This window comes from Ambystoma mexicanum, chromosome 11 (genome assembly GCF_040938575.1).
Source record: "Ambystoma mexicanum isolate Mex_15411 chromosome 11, UKY_AmexF1_1, whole genome shotgun sequence".
Lineage (NCBI taxonomy): Eukaryota > Metazoa > Chordata > Amphibia > Caudata > Ambystomatidae > Ambystoma > Ambystoma mexicanum.
In genome coordinates this window covers 337,907,934-337,931,552 of record NC_090934.1, presented here as the reverse complement: position 1 = coordinate 337,931,552, position 23,619 = coordinate 337,907,934, and the positions used below count along the sequence as shown (strand labels likewise).

General features: G+C 45.0%; 1 protein-coding gene across 1 annotated transcript in view; it reads left to right on the top strand.

The window, feature by feature from the left end:
- Nucleotides 1-23,619, top strand: part of CTPS1 (CTP synthase 1) — a 331,500-nt gene that overhangs the window by 19,999 nt on the left and 287,882 nt on the right. The window contains exons 2-5 of the mRNA XM_069623054.1: nt 14,598-14,778; nt 15,589-15,759; nt 20,069-20,169; nt 23,127-23,243. Of these exons, the coding sequence (XP_069479155.1) occupies nt 14,613-14,778; nt 15,589-15,759; nt 20,069-20,169; nt 23,127-23,243 (555 nt within the window). The 5' untranslated portion in view covers nt 14,598-14,612. The remainder of the gene's footprint in view (nt 1-14,597; nt 14,779-15,588; nt 15,760-20,068; nt 20,170-23,126; nt 23,244-23,619) is intronic.

Genomic DNA, 23,619 nt, shown 5'->3' with positions numbered 1-23,619 from the left:
GTCTAGGTACTAGTTCTCTCTCTTCATAAGCTCTAGACAATTGTCCCCTTGAACATGCTATCGCTGTTTCTTCCCTCCTGCGTCCTGGGAGACCCTAAGTCTGTTGAATGTTGCTACAAAAGTCATCGGAAAAAGTTAATCTCCTTGATGTCAAATATGAGTTTGATTTCATATTAAGATCAATGTCCACTAAATTGTACTTGCTGCCTCCTGCCCGGCCCCTAGGCTTCCTCCACTGTCTGCTGTCACGCTCCTGCCTCGTGAATTGGTGCTATCTGGCGCTACTCGTCTCTCTCTAACTCACACTTATTCCTTTCCCAGTCGATTACTATTTGTGTCTTTACCACTCTTCTTGCATGCTCAGTTTCCTCCTTTGGCGCTCGCTCTCTCGCTAGTCCATCCAACTGCAACTTCCTCTGTTCCCTCTCTGCTAACTTGCGTTTTTCCTGCTCGGCTATCTCTCTTCGCCTCTCAGCCTTTTCCAGTTCTCCTCTCCCTTTTTTCTCCCTTTCAGCTCTCTTCCTCTCCTTCGGATTCCATCCCTCTCTATTCTTTCTTCGCGCTCCCTTTCCAAATGGTCTTTCCTCCTGCCTCGTTCGCTGCCTGTCTTCCCGCTTCAATTTCTCCTCTGTCCTCTCGCTCTAACCTTACTTCCCGATCCTTCTCCCTGCTATCCACCTCGTCTGCCCAATCTGCCGTGTCAGCATCCCTCTTTAGGCTTTATAGGGCCTCAGTCGCCCCTTTTGCCTTCCCAATTGTCTTCTCTTTGAGTTTTAGGAGCACCTGTGCTGCTATCCATTCATTTGCGCTTATGCCCTCAATCTCTTGCTTCCCGCGCTGTAGCCCCTGCTCGCTCCTCCAGCACTAGCTGGCTGCCCTGCGCCTTTCGGCTTGTCTTCTTTAGTATGTGGAGGTGGCTTATGTCAGATTTGAGTACCCCTCTGCTGCCCTCAGTTCCTTAATTGAGCACATCCTCTGTTCATCGTCTGTATAGTCAGATACTACATTGGCGGGGCAGGGGGAGGTGCGCAAGGGTGAGACCCCTCTTCCTTCACCTCATGCTGGCTTTGCATCCACTGATGCCGGCCGTTTCCCCCTCTCCCTCCTGAAACATGTCCTGTATGTGTGTTAATAGCGATTGCTGCACGTCCTTGGAGAAACTGCCACAAGGCGGCCATGGTTTGGTTAATTTGCCTGAAGTATTTTTGGACCATTCTATGCTATACTTGCATATTTTTCCCTAGTAAGGCGGGAGATATTTTTCCCTTGTAAGGCGGGAGTGTCTTACACAAATGCTGAAGCGGAGTGGCCCCGAACCCTCCCCCCAGCTCCTCACCGTCAAAACTCGCCATACTATGCGCAAATCTAAGGGTGACGTCACCAAGCTAAAATCACAATTCCAAAGAACAACCGTGCACACACAACAGTGACCCATTACGCCAACCCCAGAGCTGCCTTCCTGTTTCTCCAGAGCAGAGTATACCAATATTCTCTTGTGAACGAGTAGAAACGAGATTGGTCCCTGGGTTTGGAACTGTCCTTTGCTGAGCTCTGTTTATTTTTTGTGGTAGTGGTGCAAGGCCAGGTTGTTTTTGAGGTGAAGCCCACACCTCTTTGTTTAGTTTGATAGGGGGGATTTTCCTGGCTACCTCGCAGTTTTTAGATGTTTGAAAAAGGTGATATTCCACAATTTTTGCATTTTTGTGATAAGTGCAGATTTTATTCTTAAATTAGGGTGTGGGCTTTTAGCCCAATTGTGGTCAGCCTACATGTGTTTCAACCTTGTGTGTCTTTATCAAGACTATTGGTGGTTGTCAAAGCCCCTGTTGGGGTCCAGTGTGATTGTATATATGTCCTGTGTGTTCACAGCAGGGCTTTTCGTGGGCCCTGGAATCTATACTGCGTGGAGCTGTTGCGTCCTCGGTCCGATGGCTCTTGTGATCGAACAGCGCTGTTGCGTCTGATAATGTGTGAAACGCCTTTCTCCAGGAGACTTGACCAGTCAATTTACATTCCCCAATCTAGGATGGCTCCAGCTAGCCCTCACTGGAATACCATCATCTATGACCCGAGCTAAAACGCCCAACCCACAGGAATACCTTCTTCATAAACTCTCATCTTAGACCGAATGGGACCGAAATATATAAAAGGGTACTTTCTACAACAGTACTAAACAATACTATGACACAACCAAACAATACTTCACCAGTACTTAACAATGCCCAATGTTACCCCACAATACTCAGTACCCTCACTCACAATTGCTGTTACTCTGGACCAGTACTTAAGTTCTGTGCTGCACTGATGCTGCTCGGCTGCCGGCTCCCCCGTCAAGGCAATCGCCTCTCCGTATGGGTCTGCCTGGACAACTCGCTGATCTCGAGCAGAATGTTTTCCAAAATGGCTCCCGACGACCTTTAAAACGGGTAAGTGTTTCCCGTTCTTCTCGAAATACACGCGAGGGGGGGGGGGGGGGCCCACAGCCTCTCGGGTTCAGCAACGAAGGGGTCGGCTTAGTGCTGGGTTGGCGCAGGCAACCATCATCCGGCTACCACCTTGTTGGGGACGAACTCCCGGGTTGGTCTGAGGGCAACTAGGAGTTTGTGGACTTTTCTTTTGTATAGCCAAAACAGTGATCAGTACACGGCTAGATGAGAATCCTGGAACCTCTCAATGCGCCCTGGCTCACAGGCCAGTTTTGTCCCTTCCTGACGTCAGAGTGACGTTACAACTTGTGCCCTTCACCAGAAAACCTAGCATCGCCAGGGATTGGGCTTGAGTGGTAGTCCACCAATAGTGGACCGTATACATGTTAGTTCACTGGCTCCCGCATGTCAGGTGGCTGGCCTGGCCCATCCCCAATTATCTAATACTATACAATGTTGCAGTGTGAGGGTCTTGCCCATTTCTACCCACCCCTAGGGTCCTGAACTACGATTGGCTAGAGATAATCTCCCCAGGCCCGGACTCTGAAATGGTTCGCATCTTGAGGTGTACCTTTTAAAGGTAATAATAACTGTATCGTGGGTGTGGACGAGGAGAGTGACAATATTAGGGTATTGTCAGAGGGAAATTGTAATGGTTTCATATGGTCAATTTTTCTCCATAGATTGTGGGCCTTACCAAATGAAATGTGTCAAGAGATTTAGGTTGGGTGCCCACCTGGCACCTTGGTGTTTTCACAACCTGTATAAACTGAGTGCCTCATTACCGGGTCTACCGGTAACCCGCTGATGCTACCGGTGGGCTACCAACAGGCTCGCCTTAGCGTTACTGCTGCTCGTTATCCCGGTGCTACCGGGATATTACGGGTGCCGGCAATGGCGATCCCATTCCGCGGCGCACCATCCATGGGATGGGAACTACTTAAGCACTGTTAATGGTGACAGTGCTTCTGTAATTGGCTGGTACGGGCCTGAACTCCTGGCAGATCGGGCCTGCCGGTCGTCCACTGCCCCTACTGGGAAAAATACTGGTGCCGATGGTACGTCCGTTTTACTGGCATTTTTCCCAGACCGGCTTACTCATTACGACTGCCCATTTAGCGTGGACCTCTTATGGGGTGCACCCGTTTTTATATGGTGGACACAAGTGACCATGATATGTTGGTGGCTTTGTTCCGACTATAAAGGTAAAAAACCGACTCATTAGGAGTAAAGGACCTTACTACTAATCCATCCTGGTAATCGTATCCCGTGGAATCCTATTAACTTAATTAAATGTAATAACCAAGTGAATCTGTCTGTAGGCAGCCTTAAATTTTATGAAAGAAGTGTTGTTCTCTCCTCCTTTTGATGAATGAATTTTTTTTTTTTTTAAAAGAGAATCTATCTGTAGTTCAGGGCAAATATGTGTGCAATCCATCCGTGCATGTCCAAACCTTTTTGATGAGAAGGTTCCTAATGGGGAAAAGAGAGCATTGAAGAAAACCTATGCTCTTAGGTGTAGTGATGTTAATGAAAGAGCTAATCTGAAAAATTCAAACGCCTCGAAGCAGAAAGATAAAAACGTGACGTTGCAACATATGCATCTGATGTTGCAGAGAGATTCTGAGCATATGTTGGAAGTAATTTCATCCAAAGAAGATCGTAACTTTTAGTGGATCATTAAGAATATGCAGCAATCGCAGATAGGAATACAATATGATGCATTGAAGAGATTTGTGGTACACTACTTTATGCACTAGGTCTTGTTCCCCCAGATGTCGTTGCCGCTTACTAAGTGATGCCTAAATTAAGGGCCTTCTTTTAGCTACTGCTCGTCGAGTCTTTATTTCGACCCTTGATGGTAGAGAAGCAAGCGAGGGACTTCTGTGCAGAATTGTTGTTTGAACTTATTTAAATTTGAGGCTTGTTCTTAAAGGAATGGTTCGGTACAATTTTTTTATGGGTCGGCGATGTGTTTTTATGCCTGTCGCTCGATTTTAGAAAAATTTTCTATGGACCTTACCCGAGTTTTCGTCCATTAAACGCACGCGAAAACAGGCAGTAGGGTGCCGCCATTTTTTGATAATCTTATCACTTGCCGTATCGCCCTGGCTTTCCTGCTTTTGCAGCACTAAATCATATCCCCCCGCCCCTGAGCCTGACATTATCAAAACATTCATATTCCCCGCCTCACTCCGTGACGTTTCTGTGCTGCATAGGCAAACGCACCCAGTCGTCTTCTACGCGACTTCACACAGAACCCGGAAAACAACAAAGATCAACTCGCAACACAGCGTGCCACAATTCGGAATATGAAACTGTACTTTAAAATCAAACAGCAACACGGTACATTTGGTAAAGTACATTTATTTGACATGAAATGTTTATAGAATATTCAGCAATTGCCATATGAACTCGGAATGCCATTTATTTTCTTTTATCTCTATCCACAAATCCGTTAGTTTATCGTGAGTAACGCGCTGTTCCTTTATGGTACACAGGGTGTTGGTTTTCGTTAAAAGAAGCACTTTGGTCGCACGGTGAACCGCAAGGCTGTTCCATCAAGTAGGCACTAGGCCAGTGTAAAGGTTGATTATGTTGCTTCTAGCCACTAGTACCGCGTAAGGGCATATGGGCCCTTGGCGATCGTCCCATAAAATCGTCAAAGTGGTGCAGTTGTTTACAAGAAGCTGCAGCCGGCAGTTGAAAAAAACATCTGCCGGGGTCTGAAACTGGTGGCAGTAGCAGTAGGGAAGGATATACCTGTTTTGAAAACATAAAATGTATAATTAGTCTCACCAGCCAATCTTTATTAATATTATTCATTTTATTTATTACGGCCGCGCGGAAACTATTTGCTTTCAAGGATAGTGCAATGGAGTATGTTCGGCTCTAAAATCAGTGCGAAAAGTAATGAAATAAATCGAGGTTAGCACCCAATGAGAAACAACTGTTTGTCTACATGCGTGTGGAATGTGGATCTGCATGCCCATGTGCCCGCTACAAGGACGATCCCACAAGTTTTCCAAGCTCTTCATTCATTCATGCATCCATTCATTCATTCATTCATTCATTCATGCATCCATTCATTCATTCTTCATTCTGGTATAAAAGCGTCTAAAGAGTTACTTACATTATATTTGCAATTTCCATTGTGTCTCTGTGTAATGCAGTCCGTAAATCCCACTGTGCGCTTGACAACGATTTTGCATATACTGAACTAACATGAAACTCTGTCTAGTTTCAGAATTTTCTGCCTTATCGTCTCTTACGTTATTGCACCCCCCCCCTTCAAATGAAGTTCTTTCTGCATGGTCCCCGTCTCTCAAGGTAAAAAAACAAATAGAAACTAATACTTCCAGTGCGAGTTGTGGGCCTCTTCAGGGCGCGAGTTGAAAATCAAAGCCGCTGACCTTCACTAGAAATGAGCATACATTCTTTCTTTGCAACATCCCGTAGTAAAGCCATCTGTGAGAACTTGAAGTTTCAAATCCATCTATGTACTGCGCCTCAATGTGCAAATGCGAACCGGCGTCTCTCCCATCTGCAACGGCTCGCTTGGCGCGTTCTAAGGCCCCCAATTTTGTCCTCGTTGTCTGCGAGCTTTGAAGCCCCAAAGAACCATAACTTGAGTCTTTTTTAATTATTTGGGGAAGGTCAGGGAAAGTATAAAGTACCCGAGGAGTTGAGTTGAAAGTGAGATTTATTGTTTTATTATTTGCAATACGCAAGCCTCCACCGGTTAACAGTGCGCAGCATTTACATGAGATTGCGAAAATTAGTTATATCAACAAAAATATATACATACACATATAGACAAGATCAGCAATTTGAGGTGAATGGAATTCAAAGATGACACCCAGGTTGTTCGCCACCCAGGGATGGTGAAGGTAGGGGTTAGGGTTAGCGTACTTTGTATGTACACTGTACAATAACATTTATTTACAAAAAGGCAATCGTATTACAATTATTTAAACCGGGATTTGTACTTCACAACCAGCTCTCCTTTGGGTGGACATGGCACAGTGGCAATGGATCAGTGCTCTGCACAGAAACTTTCAAAATTCCATATCTGTGCTTCTCTAATACAGCAACAATAAGGCTTTTGACAAAGTCGAACTCCGTTTTCTCATAGACTGGTTTGATCACCCATTGCTTCTTTTTGAAAAGGCCTTAGTGTAGCGAGGCATCCTTACATTACCCGTAGTCCTAGATTGTTCACGGCCGAGATTCTCGTTATGATATGATCGTTTATTTATATAGCGCCTATACACAATGTGTTTCAAAGCGCTTCAAGGGAGGGAAGAAGGGAAAATACAACCACATTCTTACAGGCCATGAACAGTAAGGATGTGAAATTAACTATCGTACTCAGCCTGACGAGATTTCAGATAGTGCAAGAGCTAAGACATAGATAAGGAAGGAAGGGAGGGGGAGAGTGGGAAGGAAATGGAAACAGACAGGCGACTACCGTACTAGGCCTGATGACATTTCTGGTAGAGCTGGAGAAAAAGAAAAGGTGAGGGAGAGAGGTGCAGAAAGGGAGAGGAGGAACAAAACAAGCAACTATCATACTAGGCCTGACGACATTTCAGATAGTGCTGGAGGCATTGTGGGGAGGAAAAAAAAAAACGGTAATGGGAGGGTGGAGGAAACGGACGAGGTTGCTATCATATTAGGTCCAGGGACAATTCTGATAGAGTAAGTGCATAGAATAAAGTAAGGGGAGGAGATAGAAAAGTGAGAAGGGAAAGGAGGAGAGAAAAGAGAGTAGGCAGTCAAAAAGAGCAGAGAAGCAAGAGTGAAGTCGAATACAATTGCAGAAGTCATTAGTAACACATAATGTTGCAAGCCAAGATGAAAATAGGAAGTCCAGCATGAGAGTTGAGAAAGAGTGACGCACCATGAATGAATGAAGTCCATAAAGGTCAAATCCAGCATTGGCCACAAGATGGTGAAGGAAGGCACCAGGTGGGCGGGGCTTAGGCCAGGTGACCTAGAGCCACTTGCACCTGCTCCCCATCTGAAAGGAAAAGAACCTGGAGGGCTCCTTGAGTAGGGAAACAGAGCGGCAAGCAGGAAGGCACCAGGTGGGCGGGGCTTGCTAAGTGGTGAAAGAGCAGAAAGCAGGAAGGCACCAGGTGGGCGAGGCTAAGGCCAGGGGACCTAGATCCACTTGCACCTGCTCCCCTTCTGCGGTCAAGACGGCAAGTAGAGTCCTATGTCTCATGCCCTGTATGCTGAAATGCAAGCGCTTTGGCCTGTACTTTAGGCACATATTGTGGAACACCTCCAAACCTCCTGTGTGACAGAATTCTGTCATTCCCCTCAAATCTCTTGATAGTTTTATCGAAAACAATCTTCTCAATGGCTTTGTGTGTCGTTGAAGATGGATTCAACCACTTCTTCTTCCGTGCCTCCACTGGGGACAAAGGGCCATGTTCACATTGGTGGAAATGTAGGTTTTCTGACCAGCGGTGCACGTTGGTACAGTGTTGCATCAGTGACCGCCATTTTTCAAGTAGTATTTCCACTGACCCTTCACAAGTTTTGGAGCTCCACCAAAGATGGTTGCTGATAGACTGGGACCACTCTGAAATACTTTCCAAACCTTTTTTTTTTTTCCCTGCACCCGAGATTTTCTTATTGATTGATTTTAGCAAGATGCCATACGTCAAATTGATGTTTAATATGTGGGAACTGCTCTCTTTGTCTTGGCAATTGAAACGTGTCTGTCCGTGGCTAAGAAGTCGATGTGCATTCCCCTCGATTGTAGATATTCCACTGATTTTATAAATCCTAGTTTCTCCATGGCCACTGAGGATGTACATTGTGTTTCCTGCACGACCACCAAACTCACAATTTTCTTACTATCCATGTCCTGAAAGTGGTAGGTGCAGTACTTGGCAGAAAATCCAGGGCTGTCGCACTGTCCATCGCCGGCTAGCCTGAATCGTTTGCCTTTGAATGTACTTGCTAGAGACAATTGTTCAATTTTCCAAGCATCACTAATGGCCTGAAACAGATAATCATGTTGGTATTTGTAGTACTGCGTTTTTTAAATGAAATGGAGTCCCACAAACTGAAAGAAAGACTCCACTTTCTAAAACTGGAGCTACTAAAAAGTGATGCAGCTGCACACAGTAGATTGCCTGCTGGCATTCTCCCCAGCATCGGTTGTGCAGACCATGAGAACGTATGATTTAATCTACAGGCGGCATGTATTGTGACGTTACTGCCTTGTTTTTGACAAGTCACATGAATCAATGGCTTCCCACATACTTTCCCTCTGACGGAATGCTCACATTTCAGCATAATTATAATATCCATCAAACAACTGTCGAATACTATGTATTTGCCCTCTTTCATTAGACTGTCATCCTGCGTCAAAGTTGCTTTGCCCTGTGACGTTGATGACATATGACCACATTTGAAAGAAATATCGGTGCTATCAAGTTCTGATGCGTCAGTGAATGCTGCTGCTGGTTCATTCTGTCATTTCAACATCTGCTACTTCAACATTGATTGGAGAACACAACAATGTCGACAGCTTTTTTGGTGGCAATCTTTTGGCGGGTGTAGATTGCGTGAATCGATCTGCGACTACTTCAGAGCTATCTTCAATACATCCAGTATCATGTTGTGGTGGTGCGGTCGCACTGTAGCAATGGTCCTTTACAATTTTACTGGATTCTCCGGACACATTCAATCTGGCCATTGGACATGAGCATCTCTAGTCTCAACATGCGGCGTCTGAATTAATAGTTCCTCCATAGTGTAAATGGTCTGGCAAGCAACATCTCTCATTCGCTTCACTGTCTGTGTATGTATAGTTCGGACACCCACGGGTAACTAGAGGATAGATTGGAAAAGGGATGTTCAGTTTAAACGCACGATAAGTATAGTACAATTGTCTGGAAAAAAACAAAAAATAGTCCCCAGCACAAAAAAATTTCTAAAGTCATGAACTGTTTGGAACCTTATTTTTGTTTCTTTTCTTTGCAACTTTTTTGACTCGACCTTCAACATCTGCACGCTGTTGCTCCGATCCGTATCCGCATGTCTCCCCTTCCTCTTGCGCTGCGACGACTATATTTTCTGTATCCGCATAGACAGCACGGAATGAGGCTCCATCGACTCTGAAACATAGTATTTTCATTACTGTGTATCAAAATATTGTTAGCATAAAACACACGTGAGGACGAACACACATGTACATCTCAATAGCCAAACACGATTTAAATATTTTGTGGAACAAAAGTATTCGAGCTCTGATGACCTAGTTCGATGGAGCTGTCCGTATCCATACCTCTGGCTCTGCATGGACTGCCACAAATGATTGTATTGAAGAGGAGGCATCAGCAACTCCCTGAAACACAGTACTTGCGTTAGTATGGTTTTCAATATGAAACATGGTGTAGAACAATCAAACGACAAGTGTCCCAGTCCTGATGATCACGGTCAATGGAGCTGTCGGTATCCATACCTCGTGCTGCTGAAGAACATCTAGGGCTGTTGTCAATGTGGTGGACGCTTCAGCATCTCCCTGAAAGACAGTACTTGCATTAGTATGGATAACACTAATTATAACTGAAAACAAACACCAGGGGACGACAACTAAGGTGTATATCAATTGGAAAGCACTAACCAAACAATTGGTAAAATAATCACACGATACATAAAAACTATTACTTGACATGCATAAAACAAGTCTGTAGCGGAATAGCCAAGTATGATTACCTGATACGCGCTAGAAGTGGTTGATAACTGCGGGCACGTCACGGATGTAGAATGTTCTTGCGTCCGATTCAGTGGATAGTCAAGCAGTTGTAAAGGTAAATTATTGTTTGATGATGAAATGCAAATATTAAAAAATTGCCATGTAAACCAACAGAATACTTGAGAATAATGCTATTGAAAATTTGCAATATAGCACAGTTCCCTGTGCCCATAAATAGATTTCCTTTGGGGGTTATAAAATCGAAAAATAATTTATTGATAAATGTCATTATTCAAAAAGCTGTACACTCATATCAATATTGAAAGTATTACAAGGGAGTATTAAAAGGGACACAACACCTAAAATATCAATTAATCCATTCGGCTACCTACACACTACCTAAAGCTAAATCCGGACACTTGACTCACCAGTGGCGGAATGTGGAACGATTAGAGTTGGAATAGCCTTTGCGAGCAATTTTCGTGTCGTTCGCCGTTTATTCTTCTTTGTTACCCAAGATGTGGCGTACATGTTCGAGGAAAAGTGCCGGCTGCAGATGCGGTATCGATCACCCCTCTTGTCCTCTAAGACTTGTTGGACTCTACTTTCCAGCTCATCCAGTGGATATCCGCGATGTCTGACTCATTCTCTCAACTGTTTTCGGGAATACATGCATTGGTAGTGCCTTCAGATTTAGCATGGGTCTTCGAAGGACAACCGCTAATCTAACAGGCGGGCATTGTTGAAAATTCTGAAAAGTAAATATCAAGATTATTATAAAACGTTGATGAATAAAAATGTCATAAAGTAAATGAACCATACCATGCTCAATGCAAGGTTTGTTTTGGTCGCCGGAACTATACCAGTTCATCATGTGCGGCTTCGTATTTGCATAAATTACAGGAATTTTTTAAATTATGTGACTAAACTCTGAACATGTGACTCGTCCCTTGGATGTTCTGTCTTGCACGAAAAGGAAACATGCTTGCATTATAGACTGGACCCCCGAAGGATGCAATTCGATGACAATTGACACAGATGAAAATAAATAGATCTATTGATAGCATAACAATTGAAACTCAAGTCAATAGCAATGAGACCAATGACCATAGCTCTATTGGGTACTGTAATTGCAAATAGATTTGTAAAAATGACCGAAATATGACTAGGATACATGGCCTTACCTTGACCAACAAACAGTTGGATTCAGCAGGCCGAGCAGTATGTTGCAGGAGAACAGGTAGATGGCAACAGGTAGCACACTGATGAGTTTGCTCAAAGCGGTCACAGATAGCACGACGACGAGCAGATTAGCATAGATCATGTGAACGATAGCCCCTGGGCGTGGGATGCCTTTTGAAGTGTACATGCTGTTTGGCACCTTGGCAGTTTGCGCCTGTGACATCCCCCCCATGCCAGCGCTCATCCCCGGGTGCGAACCGCCTTTGATAGAGGGGGGTGGGATGGATGGGCCAGTGGGCATGCAGGCAAGTGTGTGGGAGCGAGGGGCCATCGGCCATAGTCTTCTCAGTAGAAACTCTGACCAAGTGCCTCCAGTAGTGGGTTCACCCCTTGCCCTTATGTAATAACTTTGGTTGACATTCGCGTAGATGGGACCACTGAGCAGGACACGGGGCATCCATTTTTGTACCCCCTTTCCAATCCATCTTGGTGACCAGGCCTCACTGCGCACAGCACATGGCCCCCACCCTCGTTCCCACTCTGACTGGAAAACTCCAGAGGTATTTGCAACAGCTAATAAATGTAAACACATTGCTCTTCCTCTGCATGTGAACCAACCTGAACTAAGCACATAGCTCGTTCATCTCCACAAACGTGTCCTCAATACCTGCATGCATTATTGGGAATATATTATGTTAGCTAGATAGTGACCACCCTGCTTCACAGCGACCTGACCTTCACCCATTCGGATCACAGATGTCTGTCGTCCATCCTTGAATGGGGACCCACTTGGTTCATTTAAAAAATCGAAACAACCGTTGTTAAAATATATTTTATATGTTTTATTTTGTATCTTATTTTGATGACACAAAAATACAAAACTTTACACATTGTACAGGTCAGGTTGCAGCACAGTGAGAGAAAATCCCCTGTACTGACCGCTGTCACTCGGGAACGTTTCTCTTATGGCACGAACGGCACAGGCGGGTATTACTCTTCGAACGCGGTGTCCAAGCCTCCCGTGAAGCCACCATGTAAAGGAACGATAGGCCACCAGCCTGTACCACCTGTGAAAAGGAATGAAACAAACTGTTTTTAAATTACCAAGATAAGTTTAATAAAGGTTTGTTGTCAATGACAATTCTTGTAACTAATGGCATTCTGCTCGGACAAATGCTCTCTAGACACTGCACACTATCGAACGACTTTCATGCATTGCAATGATATGTATATGTAATTTTTGATGTAGTAGAAGACCATGAAATAGGAGTGGGATGACAAACGGAGTATACTTACTCGTTACTCGGATTACGAGGACGAACAGTTGCGCGAAGTTCGTGCATAAGCACTATCATTATCCTCAACACGGACCGTGTGAGGCAGGATGCCCTGAAGTCTAGCAGCTCGGTGATGCATTGCGGTCGTGGCTCGCCTTCTGAAATGAAGAGTTTTCACAGCAGCAGCAGTTCTCGTCCTCGGTTGGCATTAGCTCGCACCGATTGCATGTGCACCAGGTGGAAACACCGTCCATGCGACTAGGTCCACCCTCTTCAGCTGTTGAATCGTCCTCCCAACTGCTGTCCGAAGACCCATTGTTTTCGCGTGTTTGCCTTTCCAGTAGTTCCTCCTCGGTATACTCGGGCTCGTACATGTAGGGCATTATTGTAGCCATTGTGTGTTCAGAGCACAGAAACAAGTCACAGAATACTCAAAGTAACACAGAGAGGAATGAAATCGAAAATCTGCTGCTGTGTTGTGAAACGGTCTGTTTATACTTATTGAGGAAAGAGGCGTCTTGCCATTTCCATGGTGACACGTCATTAGCTGAAGCGCAGTGGATGTTGACGCGAGACGTGCTTTGGCGTTGTGAAATGGGCGTTACGCGTCGTCTGATGACAGGCTCCGGGGCGGGCGATATGATATAGTGCCGCCAAAGCAGATCAGCCAGGGCGATGGGGGAAATGATAGGATTATCACAAAATGGCAGCTCCCTGATGCCTGTTTTCGCGTGCGTTTAATGGACAAAAACTCGGGTAAGGACCATAGGAAATTTTTCTAAAATCGAGCGACTTAGGCTTAAAAACACATGGCCGACCCGTAGGGGCAATAAAAATGTTTTAACGAACCATTTCTTAAAAGCAATGATTTTGGAACAATGTAGTTTGTATAAGTGGCTTTTGTGAAGCATGAATAGAGAATCCTATGGAATCTGACTTGGAAGTTCACGCATTTCACTGCTCTGTTAACTTCGAAAATGAAGACATCCTTGTTTTCCTAGCCTCTTATGGTGCTGATCCCGGTGGGCATCCAGTGGACAGGTAGCATGTTTTTGTTGTTCGCAATGAATGTCTACGTTTTTTCAGTTTCGAAAAGGTGCATAGTTTGGACATAGTTGGAGTGATGTGGACGGTTGTCTTTATGTGTTGCCGGTGAATTGTTTCAAAAGTAATTTGATATGAATATGATATAGGAGTGTTTGGCCTATTTGGTTGTAGACCTGTTGTTGTTCTGGTATGGAACATGGTTGAAAAGCAGGCAAATGTATGGTCACCCTTGTGGGTGCTAGCAGACACTTTGTGGTGAAGTCGATAAGTTAAATTGAACACATCATTTTTGTGTTGAGCCTGTGGTTTTATTTTGGGCTATCTTTAGCTAAAATAGATTTTGAGTGCTGAAAGCTGGAGATCTTGAAGTTCACGATTTTCACCAGGAAGTGTCATGGCATATATGGTAATCGAGGTAATGAAAAATGAGCAATAAGTACATTTTCACCCACCGGGTGCAGGGCTAGAAAATATCACTAGTCCAGGAGCTGGGAACCATTACTGCCAGCCTGGCTCCATGTAGTGCACACACGTAGCATGGCAGACCTCCTGTTGACCAATCTCAGCACTGTTAAGATTTGTTTTTCAACATGGAGATTTTATAAAATGGGTCTTGGGAATCCATGTGTCTAATAAACCCACAGGTATTCTACTGTATTTAAACTGCCGAGTGATTTAGAAAAGGTAGGAACTTTGACAGTCTACATTGCTATACATTCTGGAGGTACAATCCCCAAGAACTCTGATTGGTATGACCACCATACATTTCTGGTATTTACTAATACGTAGAAAAATGATTTGTACGATAAGTAACTTGGATTATCTCAACAGTTTGTAAATACATACATGCTTATTGCCGTCCTCAAGTCTAATAATTTTATAGTCCATCTTACTTACTTTGTACGTCTGTTTCTTTCTTTGTATCAAATCACTTTTTTGTTCTAGGACAAAAGTCAACAAATGAAGTACATTCTGGTCACCGGGGGTGTTATTTCTGGCATCGGCAAAGGCATCATTGCTAGCAGTGTTGGCACAATTCTGAAATCCTATGGACTGCATGTTACCTCCATTAAAATTGACCCATACATTAACATTGACGCAGGGACGTTTTCTCCATATGAACACGGTAAGGCTGATATCAATGAATTTCTAGTTCTGTTCTGGATTCACAAAGGGAACGGCTGTGTGTTTGTGTTTTTGTCTTTTTCTTTATTTGAAACATTTGTAAAATGCAAAATTCAGTCCATTAGTGAGTGGTGCTTACACAGTTGGAGGCACATTTATTTATTCTGTGTTTTTAAAAATGAGAACTGTTCCACTAATCCGCCATTTTCAGACATCAAATCATTTTTTTTTTTACTTGCATTATTTGGGCACAATTCATCTAGATACGTCTACTGCATTAACACAATGCAAACAAGTGAATTAATCTAATTGTTAAGCTTTCTTTGAAACCTCTAGCCTTTCATCTGGAAAGCTATGATTATGCTAAGAACAAAGTGGATTAAAAACCAAAAAATGTATTGGAATCCAACGTGTTGGTACATTGTTTATTTGAGAGCGCAGGTAACATTGACTGGTTTGATGCCTTACTTAGATCAGTCAAACGGAAATGGCTTGTATTTCAGGATGCAGGATCATTGAATGGGTGGGCATCCTATATAGTTGGTTAAATTCGAACATCAACTCTACGTTGTATGGGACGTTGCTCTGCTTTTTCTAATGGGCACAGACTACAAGGAGTGGGGTCGAAACCTGCATGGAGTGCCAAAGACCAATTGCTGGTAATAGTGAAGTTAAACCAATTTAGCAAGCAATGAAACACAAAATGTTAAAAGTAGAGAAAATGGTTTCTCGTTTAGGTTTCCCTTGTAAAGATTGTGGCTTGTTTGTAGGAAAGTCACGTGATGCTTCTTGTCTTTTGATGGTGTTGCAGGTGAGGTGTTTGTACTCGATGATGGCGGAGAGGTTGACTTGGATCTGGGCAATTATGAGCGCTTCCTGGACATCCGTCTGACCAAAGACAATAACCTTACAACTGGCAAAATCTACCAGTATGTCATCAACAAGGAGCGCAAAGGGGACTACTTGGGAAAGACCGTTCAAGGTACTGATTTTTACACTGCACAAAGGAGCTCTGTTTTAATTGTCAGGCAAAAAGCGGGCTCAACCTAGTTTTGGTTTTTGGACCTGCAATATGGATGAACGGGCTGGGTGTAGGCAGACCTGAAACTTGGACTAATTTTAGACCAAAGCTATTATTTGATGGTTTATTTCCATGCTTAACTCACTGCCATAGGTTATTACAAATACAATACTGATAGAACTGTTTGGTTAAACGCACGTTTTCTTTTCATCCTGTGATAGTTGCTCGTCTGCCCATGAAACATATCAGTGTGGAGAGTAAGCGAAAGCAAACGGTAATGAACATTTTTGTTTGAAGGTTTCTGTATGCGATTGTCTCCAGTTAGGCACTGTGATGCTGGAATGCATCGGAGGGACAGGGCCTCCGTATCCTTGTCCTTTATTGCTTTTTATCGTGTGTTCTATCGTGTTTTCCACGCAGGAGTTTTTGTGGGACTCCTGGCTGTGCAGCACTCTTTGGGTTTGGTGAACAGACACATGGGATACCCTTATGGCACCCATTGGTAGGGGTGCAACCCTGTGCCCCTAGTGTATGTTTTTGTGCACCTGAGTGTGACCCACAGAGCAGGGTACGGGCTGGTGGCACCTCCGTGCTGAAATGACTGGTGCTGTGAGCGTCCTCCATTTTGGGATGCCCAGGCCCTGTCATTGACAAAATGGGCCCCATTGCCTCTTGCCTTCCATCACCTGTTTCCCGAAGTCCCGGGAAGCCCTGCCTCTCTCCCTTCCCCTGACTGGCTGTTGGTTGGACAATCCGTATATGGTAGTGTGGGGAAGTGCCCACCAGACTGGCTGGAGCCTTCTCAACGACCGTATGTTGTGGGTACGCCTGTGGGTGGGACATGGGTGAATGGAGTGTGACGAATATACATTCTATGTTGTGACTGTCTAGTATCTGGTGTTTGACACAATGATTGAGACAGCCCTGCACGAAACCGGTATGAATGTAGCTTGGAGTGTTGAATGGCTCGGTACTTGTCCCAATAAACATAACTTGTTGTGAGTGTCTGGAGAGAAGTAAATGGCCTGAATACCTCGTGTACCTGTCATGATGCCTACCCCCGGAGCACCAGGCCAGGCCCAGCACGCCCGGGAGCAGGCATCACACCCCCGGGTTAAAGCCCAGCGGTCCTTTATAGGGGCTTTTTGGACTCTGTCCTGTCGCCGTTGGTGCCAGGCTCATGTTGGACATCAGTCCTGGCGCCATAAGCGCCAGGCTCATAAGGGGAAGTGTTTGGTGCACTTACCTGAAGCAGACCATGCTGCATGAAGAACCAAGCCAAATGATGCTTAGGAGGAACCATTTTTCTGATGGAACTATTTTGTTACTTGGGTGGGGCTGTGGAAGAATACTCACCTGGAACTTCTTCCAAAGCTATTAAAGCCACGCCCGGACAGCCACACGTGCTTCGCGTTGTTCTGCATCCCAGCAGTTGAACGCTCACCGTGTCTGCTCCTGCACCTGGACTCCAGCCACGTCCGCCTCGAACCTGGAACACCTGTAAGGGAATAAGAGAAGAGAAAGGTGAAAACCAAGAACTTGTTCAACCTTCTTACCTGCATCCGGAATCTTCACACCAGCATTCCTGAAGGAAGACTTCCATTTAAAAGCACTGCGTTGCTCGCTGCAGCGCCGCGCTTCACTCACCTGTTCCCGAGACGCCGCCCGGCTCCATCGCGGCTCTCAGCACCGGTCGCCACATCTCTGCACCTAGGGGAGAGAAGAAGAGACAAAAGGTGAGTAAGGGAATACAAGAGGAAAGCCGAATTTTCAGCCATATTACTTACCGTTTTTTCTTGGTGAACCCATTCCACATCTCGGGTCGGTGCCGCATCTTTGGCAGGTACCGCACCCCGGCCCCATTGGGGAAAGGACATTTTTAGCCATATTACTTACCGCTTTTCTTGGTGAATCATTCCACATCTCGGGTCGGCGCCGCATCAAGACATTACTGGGGAATTATAAAGACATTTAGAGGGGTCGCCCTCATCACTAACTCACCTGATTTTACCACCGGCAATTTAACCCCTCAACGCATCGCCTTTGTTTTGCACCTGAAATAAAGGATAGAAAAGGCAACATAAAAGGAGGCTCACACTTGAACTTTTGCATCTTCATACTTACGGCGTATTGCTCAGAAAAGTCAAGTGGATGTGCCAGCGCCATTCTGAAAACCAGTGAAGTAACTGGACGAACGCGCGCCCCTGCACCAGAAGCAGGATGGAGAGTTCATCCTTCCAAACCATAAGGTGAGCTTAAATCGGAGAGGAACGAAGGGGGAAGGGAGGAGCAAGCACACTATTCGGCAGACAGTTGATCCCCTTTCTCATCTGCAGAAGGATAATCCTACGGGCCCGACAAGCAAGATTTGGGGGTCCTGTTCAATCGGTGGTCCGAATTCTGCGCATCACGCTTGAAGAGGCCACAGCAACCCAGACCAGCGCCTCCGTGGGAGCCAGGTGAGCGTTGGAGTACCTGATTGGTTGACTGCCTGACTGAATGCCCGTAGTCATGATTAGATGCTTGTGCGACCAATGGAATGAATGGGAGATCAACAGTATATCTGGGGACCTCTCACTGCAAGGAATCGTGTTCAGAAGCTGAAGTCCACTACGACGAGTAACGGGAGTGAAGCTTAACCTTGAGCCCTGCTGGACGAGACGAATTGCTGTTGCGCTCCTTCGCAATCTGAAAGCTGCTGTGCTTCAAGAACTGACCCAGGGAGGACCTGGTAAGGTGCCCTCTTCCCGAGCTACGAGGGAACATCGTGCACAGCTGATATTTGCCTAAGCTCCCTGGTAGTCAGGCCTTCGACAGGCTGCTGACCCGATACGAGGACTGCTGCGGAACTCCAAGGAGAAGCACCCAGATTGTTGTCCGCCACTGTCGCCGACCGTGGCCGCTGTGCTCCTATTGCCTAAGAACTTCATTGATCCAAGGACGCTCTCGTCTGCATCGTCGCCGCTGTATCCTGCTGGAGAAGGCCTGACAGTTGACGTGCCGAGGAGCATCCACCGGTGGGTTTCTCGCCACCCAAAGACCACAGACGCCGACGACTCGATGCCCTTGCTGGGCCACAGTTCTTCAACTCTTTGCGGTCCAAACTATCGACACGAGGTGCCCCGCACTCCTCTTTCTCGCAGGACGTGTACGCTTCCCCGTCAACAAGCACCGCTAGGAACGGTGCGGCCACCTCAACGTCGTAGCTCGACCTGTTCTCCGTCGGACGTTCGACGACCCGTGACTCTTGCCTGAAAGGGAGGACACTCAAGAAGGGTTGTCGATTTCCCCGATGCGGAACGCTACAACACCAAGGTACTTTGGGGTTGCAGAACTATTGGGAAGTCTAAGGGTGAACAATGTATGGGCTGGGCTTGTATCTTTCTTCTACAGGTTGCCCAGGTAGGGGGGAATCTCCACACAGAGCTGTGTTTAACGGTAGTTACCAGTATTCTGCCTATTGCTCAACCATCCTGCTTTCCTTCCTCTCTACTGCTGGTTTCCTCTTTATTTTGATCTGTGTGTCATTCTGACCGTATGCACTTTAATAAGATCGAGTAACGTTGGTGGTACCACTTAAGAACTGTACATATTTACCATTGTTGATTTTTCGGAGTACAAAGTGAGTGATCGTGTATGTGACTTAAGACTGTGTTTTAACCGATACAGTGTGTGGACATTCCTGCGTGGGGACTACACTGTACTTAAGAACCAGCTTGCATCACCTCCAGAGAAGCTAGGCCTTGATTGCTCGACTACGTTACCATAATAGAGAATCTTGGCAGCGGTCTCTGTGCCTCCCCTCTACCATATAGAGAGCGGAAGTGCAGAACCCCCCCCCTCCGGTCTTTACAGGCACGTCTTCAAAGAAGCCGATTTTTTTTTTTTTTTTTTTTTTTATTTATTTTTTCATTTTTTTTTTTTTTTTTTTTTTTTTTTTTTAGCGAGTACAATCATTCTGGAATGCTTTTCAATTGTTGGAACAGTCATTAGATAAATGTTCAGTTTTCCTCCAAGAGTTTTCAATAAAACTCGCAATGCTTTTCCATGCTTGGATGATACCCTTTCCTTTTTGTAAGCCAATACTCAATGTAAATTCTGCAATGCAGCTGCTCTGCCGTCCGATACATAATCTGGTTAGCCTGCTGTAGAATTTGGTCCTAGTTTGATGTGGAATCCAGGAACCCTTATGTGGGTCTCTTTTGTAGTTCAATGTGCATTAATTGTTACTCTCCTAATGGTTCTACTTCAATCTTGTTTGCCTTTTTAGTTGTGCCTCATATTACTGATGCTATCCAGGAGTGGGTTATCAGGCAAGCCTTGATCCCGGTAGACGATGATGGCATTGAGCCCCAAGTGTGTGTTATTGAGGTTTGTACTGGTTCCTCCATTTATTATTATTTTTTCAAATTTGTGGCAGTGCTTACTCGCGAATGTGTTTTTGATATTGCAAGGCAGGCATGTTATTGACAGTAAGACCAACACAAATGACCACAGTTCAGGGTGTTTATTGAATTCTACAGATGGGCGCAAGCTACGACCATCAAATAATAACAGTCCTAGTTGTCTTGTCCAAATAAAAGGGCATATACTAATAAACCTACTGCCAATCATTACTTCTAAATACAAATCGTGTGGGAAACGGTGTTCTGAAAAAGAAACGTGTTCACAAAATGATATTGCAGGATGTTCAGGCCATTGGCCTCCCTTCCTCACGTTTTCAGCACGGGATAAGGCAGTACACAAGAGCTTAGCCCAGTCTCTGGCTTCTCTAGCACAAGGATACAGTTCAATCATTAGCATCAGGGCCTTCCATGCCGTCTCGTTGCCTTTCAAAGTCTCTTCATTCAGATGGCCTGATGTGACAAACAATATGTTCCTTTCCTCTTTCAGATTCTCACACATACTCAATTTCTCAGGCGACTCGGATCCCCCTGAGCTGGGCTCAGATCCTCTAAACACAATGTTTGTAGATATTTATGCATCCAATTTCTCATCAGATATTCTTTCTCTGACGCATGGTTCACCCCGAACCACCCTCACCCGGGCTCAGATCCTTTTAACACAATGCTCAATTAGTATCCCTCCGCCAGTCTCAGACAAATTCCAATTTCTAATATAACTTTTAACTCAAACTTACTTTAATCAAAAGCTTTTAGTTGATTTTAGCTCCGCTAGGCTTGGACCAACTTCACCTGTCATCCACTTTCTTTATGCTATTACTATCAAAGACTTTCGAATGTCCACATGGTTTTGCTTGACCTGTTGCAGAACCACTTCGAGTTCACAATTCTTTATCACTCTTCACTCTTCTTTGCCACCGTTCAGCTGGATACCTAACATACTTTCGAATGAGCAACCACGTGGTGCCTGACCACTCTAAGGTATCATATATTGGCTTCAAAGTTCAATCGCTCATCTGTTTAATTTTGTTCCCGTCACTTGCCACACACGCTTCATACACTGTTCTCTTCAGCTTTCACTATACAAAATTGCAGCTTGCAACCTTGGCTTCAACACAGACCGGTCTGGTATCAGTCGCTCCAACTCACCGGCTTTGTTGACTTCACTGGCGCTGCTTTGTTGTAGGAGCCAAAGACAATACCACAGCGGCAAACTATTCTCCCGCCCCCCCCTCCCCGCCTTGACTATCGACGCAAGAGAGCCCCTGGTACCTCCAACACACAATGCAGGTTTCTTCATCCTTGGTTCCTGGTCTTACGTTTCCTATTCTCGAAGGTTCATGAAAGTAATGGTCTTTCGTTGAAAAGGTCCAAGGCACTTCCTCCCTGCAATCCTCTTCTGTTTTGCCGTATTTTGTCTTGTATTAAACTGCCATCTTGGAACTGCTGCTTCCTCATGTGCTTTGCCTTGCTCTGACTGTGCTCTCGTGCTCCACCTTTTATCCCTGTGGGGAAGTGTCCGGTTTGGTGTTCACTGCTCTCGTTGAAAAGCGCTCCAAGTCAATATCCTGTAGAGATCACTGCTTGAGATTCTTAGACATCTGTACTTTTATAATGGCTGAAGTGTAATGGCTGACAGCAGGTCTGAGAGGCCATTAGAGCACCAATCTTTGCAGTGGTTGATATTGTTGAAGTATTTATGTAGTTTCTCTTAGACAGTTTGCCTTCATTCAAAGTAAGGGTCAGGAAAACCCACCGTACTCCGGTTGGATGGCTTCTGTGTATGTTAGCTCACTCACAGAGCGGTAAACATTGCAAAGCAAGGGAAGCGAGCAACATTGTTGCTTCCTCAGAGTGTGGTCTAGAGAGTGCAGAATCCAGCAGTAGTTTGACGTATGATGGCAGATTGCAGGAGCAAAGCCTTTTGTCTTCTTTGAGTAAACCTTTCTTCCAGTTGCTTGAGTGCGAGTGCCAGCTTTTGACAAGCTATGGTGCAGAGGCCCTTAATCCTATACATATCTTGTGATCTTAATACACATCCACCCTCCATGTCGGAACACCGCATCATCTGAATAGTTGGCAGCCACCCAGTCAGGGATGGTTGCTTCATTGAAATATTTCTGACTTCTTTCAGGGCATAGGTATGTGGAGTGACCAACCACTCATTCATATAACCGACCAGAAATGTTCATGGCTGCCGGGGATCCCAACCTGTAATCTCAGGAAGACTGAGACAAAATGGACCGCGCACGCTTGTTCCCATGCTTGCCACGTAAACGGAGCATAGTTGTGCAGTCTCACTACACCCCGGTTGCCATTTTAACCGGGACTTGCAGGGAAGATCACAAAATTGCAGAGGTATGTAGGGTAATAATGCTGCAGCTGGCGAGTCCTGCAACGAGAATGGCAGGGACACCTATTCCTAGAAAAAGAATACAGGGTATCTTTAGGACACCACGACCTCTGAGTTTTAGGGACTCGCAATAACACATGCACTGGGTAACATTTCTAAGGAGGTCCTGGCACTGACAGACTGAGAAGAGGTCAGGTGAAACATGAAGGAAAATGTAGAGCTGTGCAAGTCACTATTTGGAGGTTTCATCCTAACGGCCCTTTTAAGCAGGGCTTGACCTTTTCTCCTCACTGTTTATAGAAACCCATCAGCCAGCTACTGTCAGGAATTGAACCAATCTAAGGTTTAGTGACCTCTGAATAACTTGTGGTGCACAGTTTAATTTAGCCTCCATCTATTATGGAGTGTGTATATATATATATATAATATATATATATATATATATATATATATATATATATATATATATATATATATATATATATATATATATATATATATATTATATTCTTTACCACGTTTGAAATGTTATGCATCGGATATGTTCATGCTGTACTGTTATCCCTTTGTAGCTCGGAGGAACAGTGGGGGATATAGAAAGCATGCCCTTCGTTGAAGCCTTCCGTCAGTTCCAGTTCAAGGCCAAACGTGAGAACTTTTGTAATATCCACGTCAGTCTGGTTCCTCAGGTAAAATCTGTAATCTTTTGCATGCTTACATTTTAATTTTGTCCTGATTGTTACAAATGTTTTTAATTTCCTTGAAGTAAAAAGGCAGTGTGGGGGGGCGTGGCCTGACACCAATGAAAATGGCTGCTTAGGCGCGCAGCTCTGACCCACCGCATCTTAAAAATAATATGCAACTTGTTCTCTCTCTCGTCAAACCCTCCCCCGTCTCCTCACCTTTATAGCAGCAACGGCTGCGACTAGCTCTCCTGTTCTGGTGTGTTCCGGCGCTCATTTTTTCCGTCCTGCAAGCTCTGCAGCGGTGAGCACAGCCGCCATCAGTCACCCGTGAGGAGATCCCAGTCTGGCCTAGTACATGCAACGTAGCGCCACCTAATGG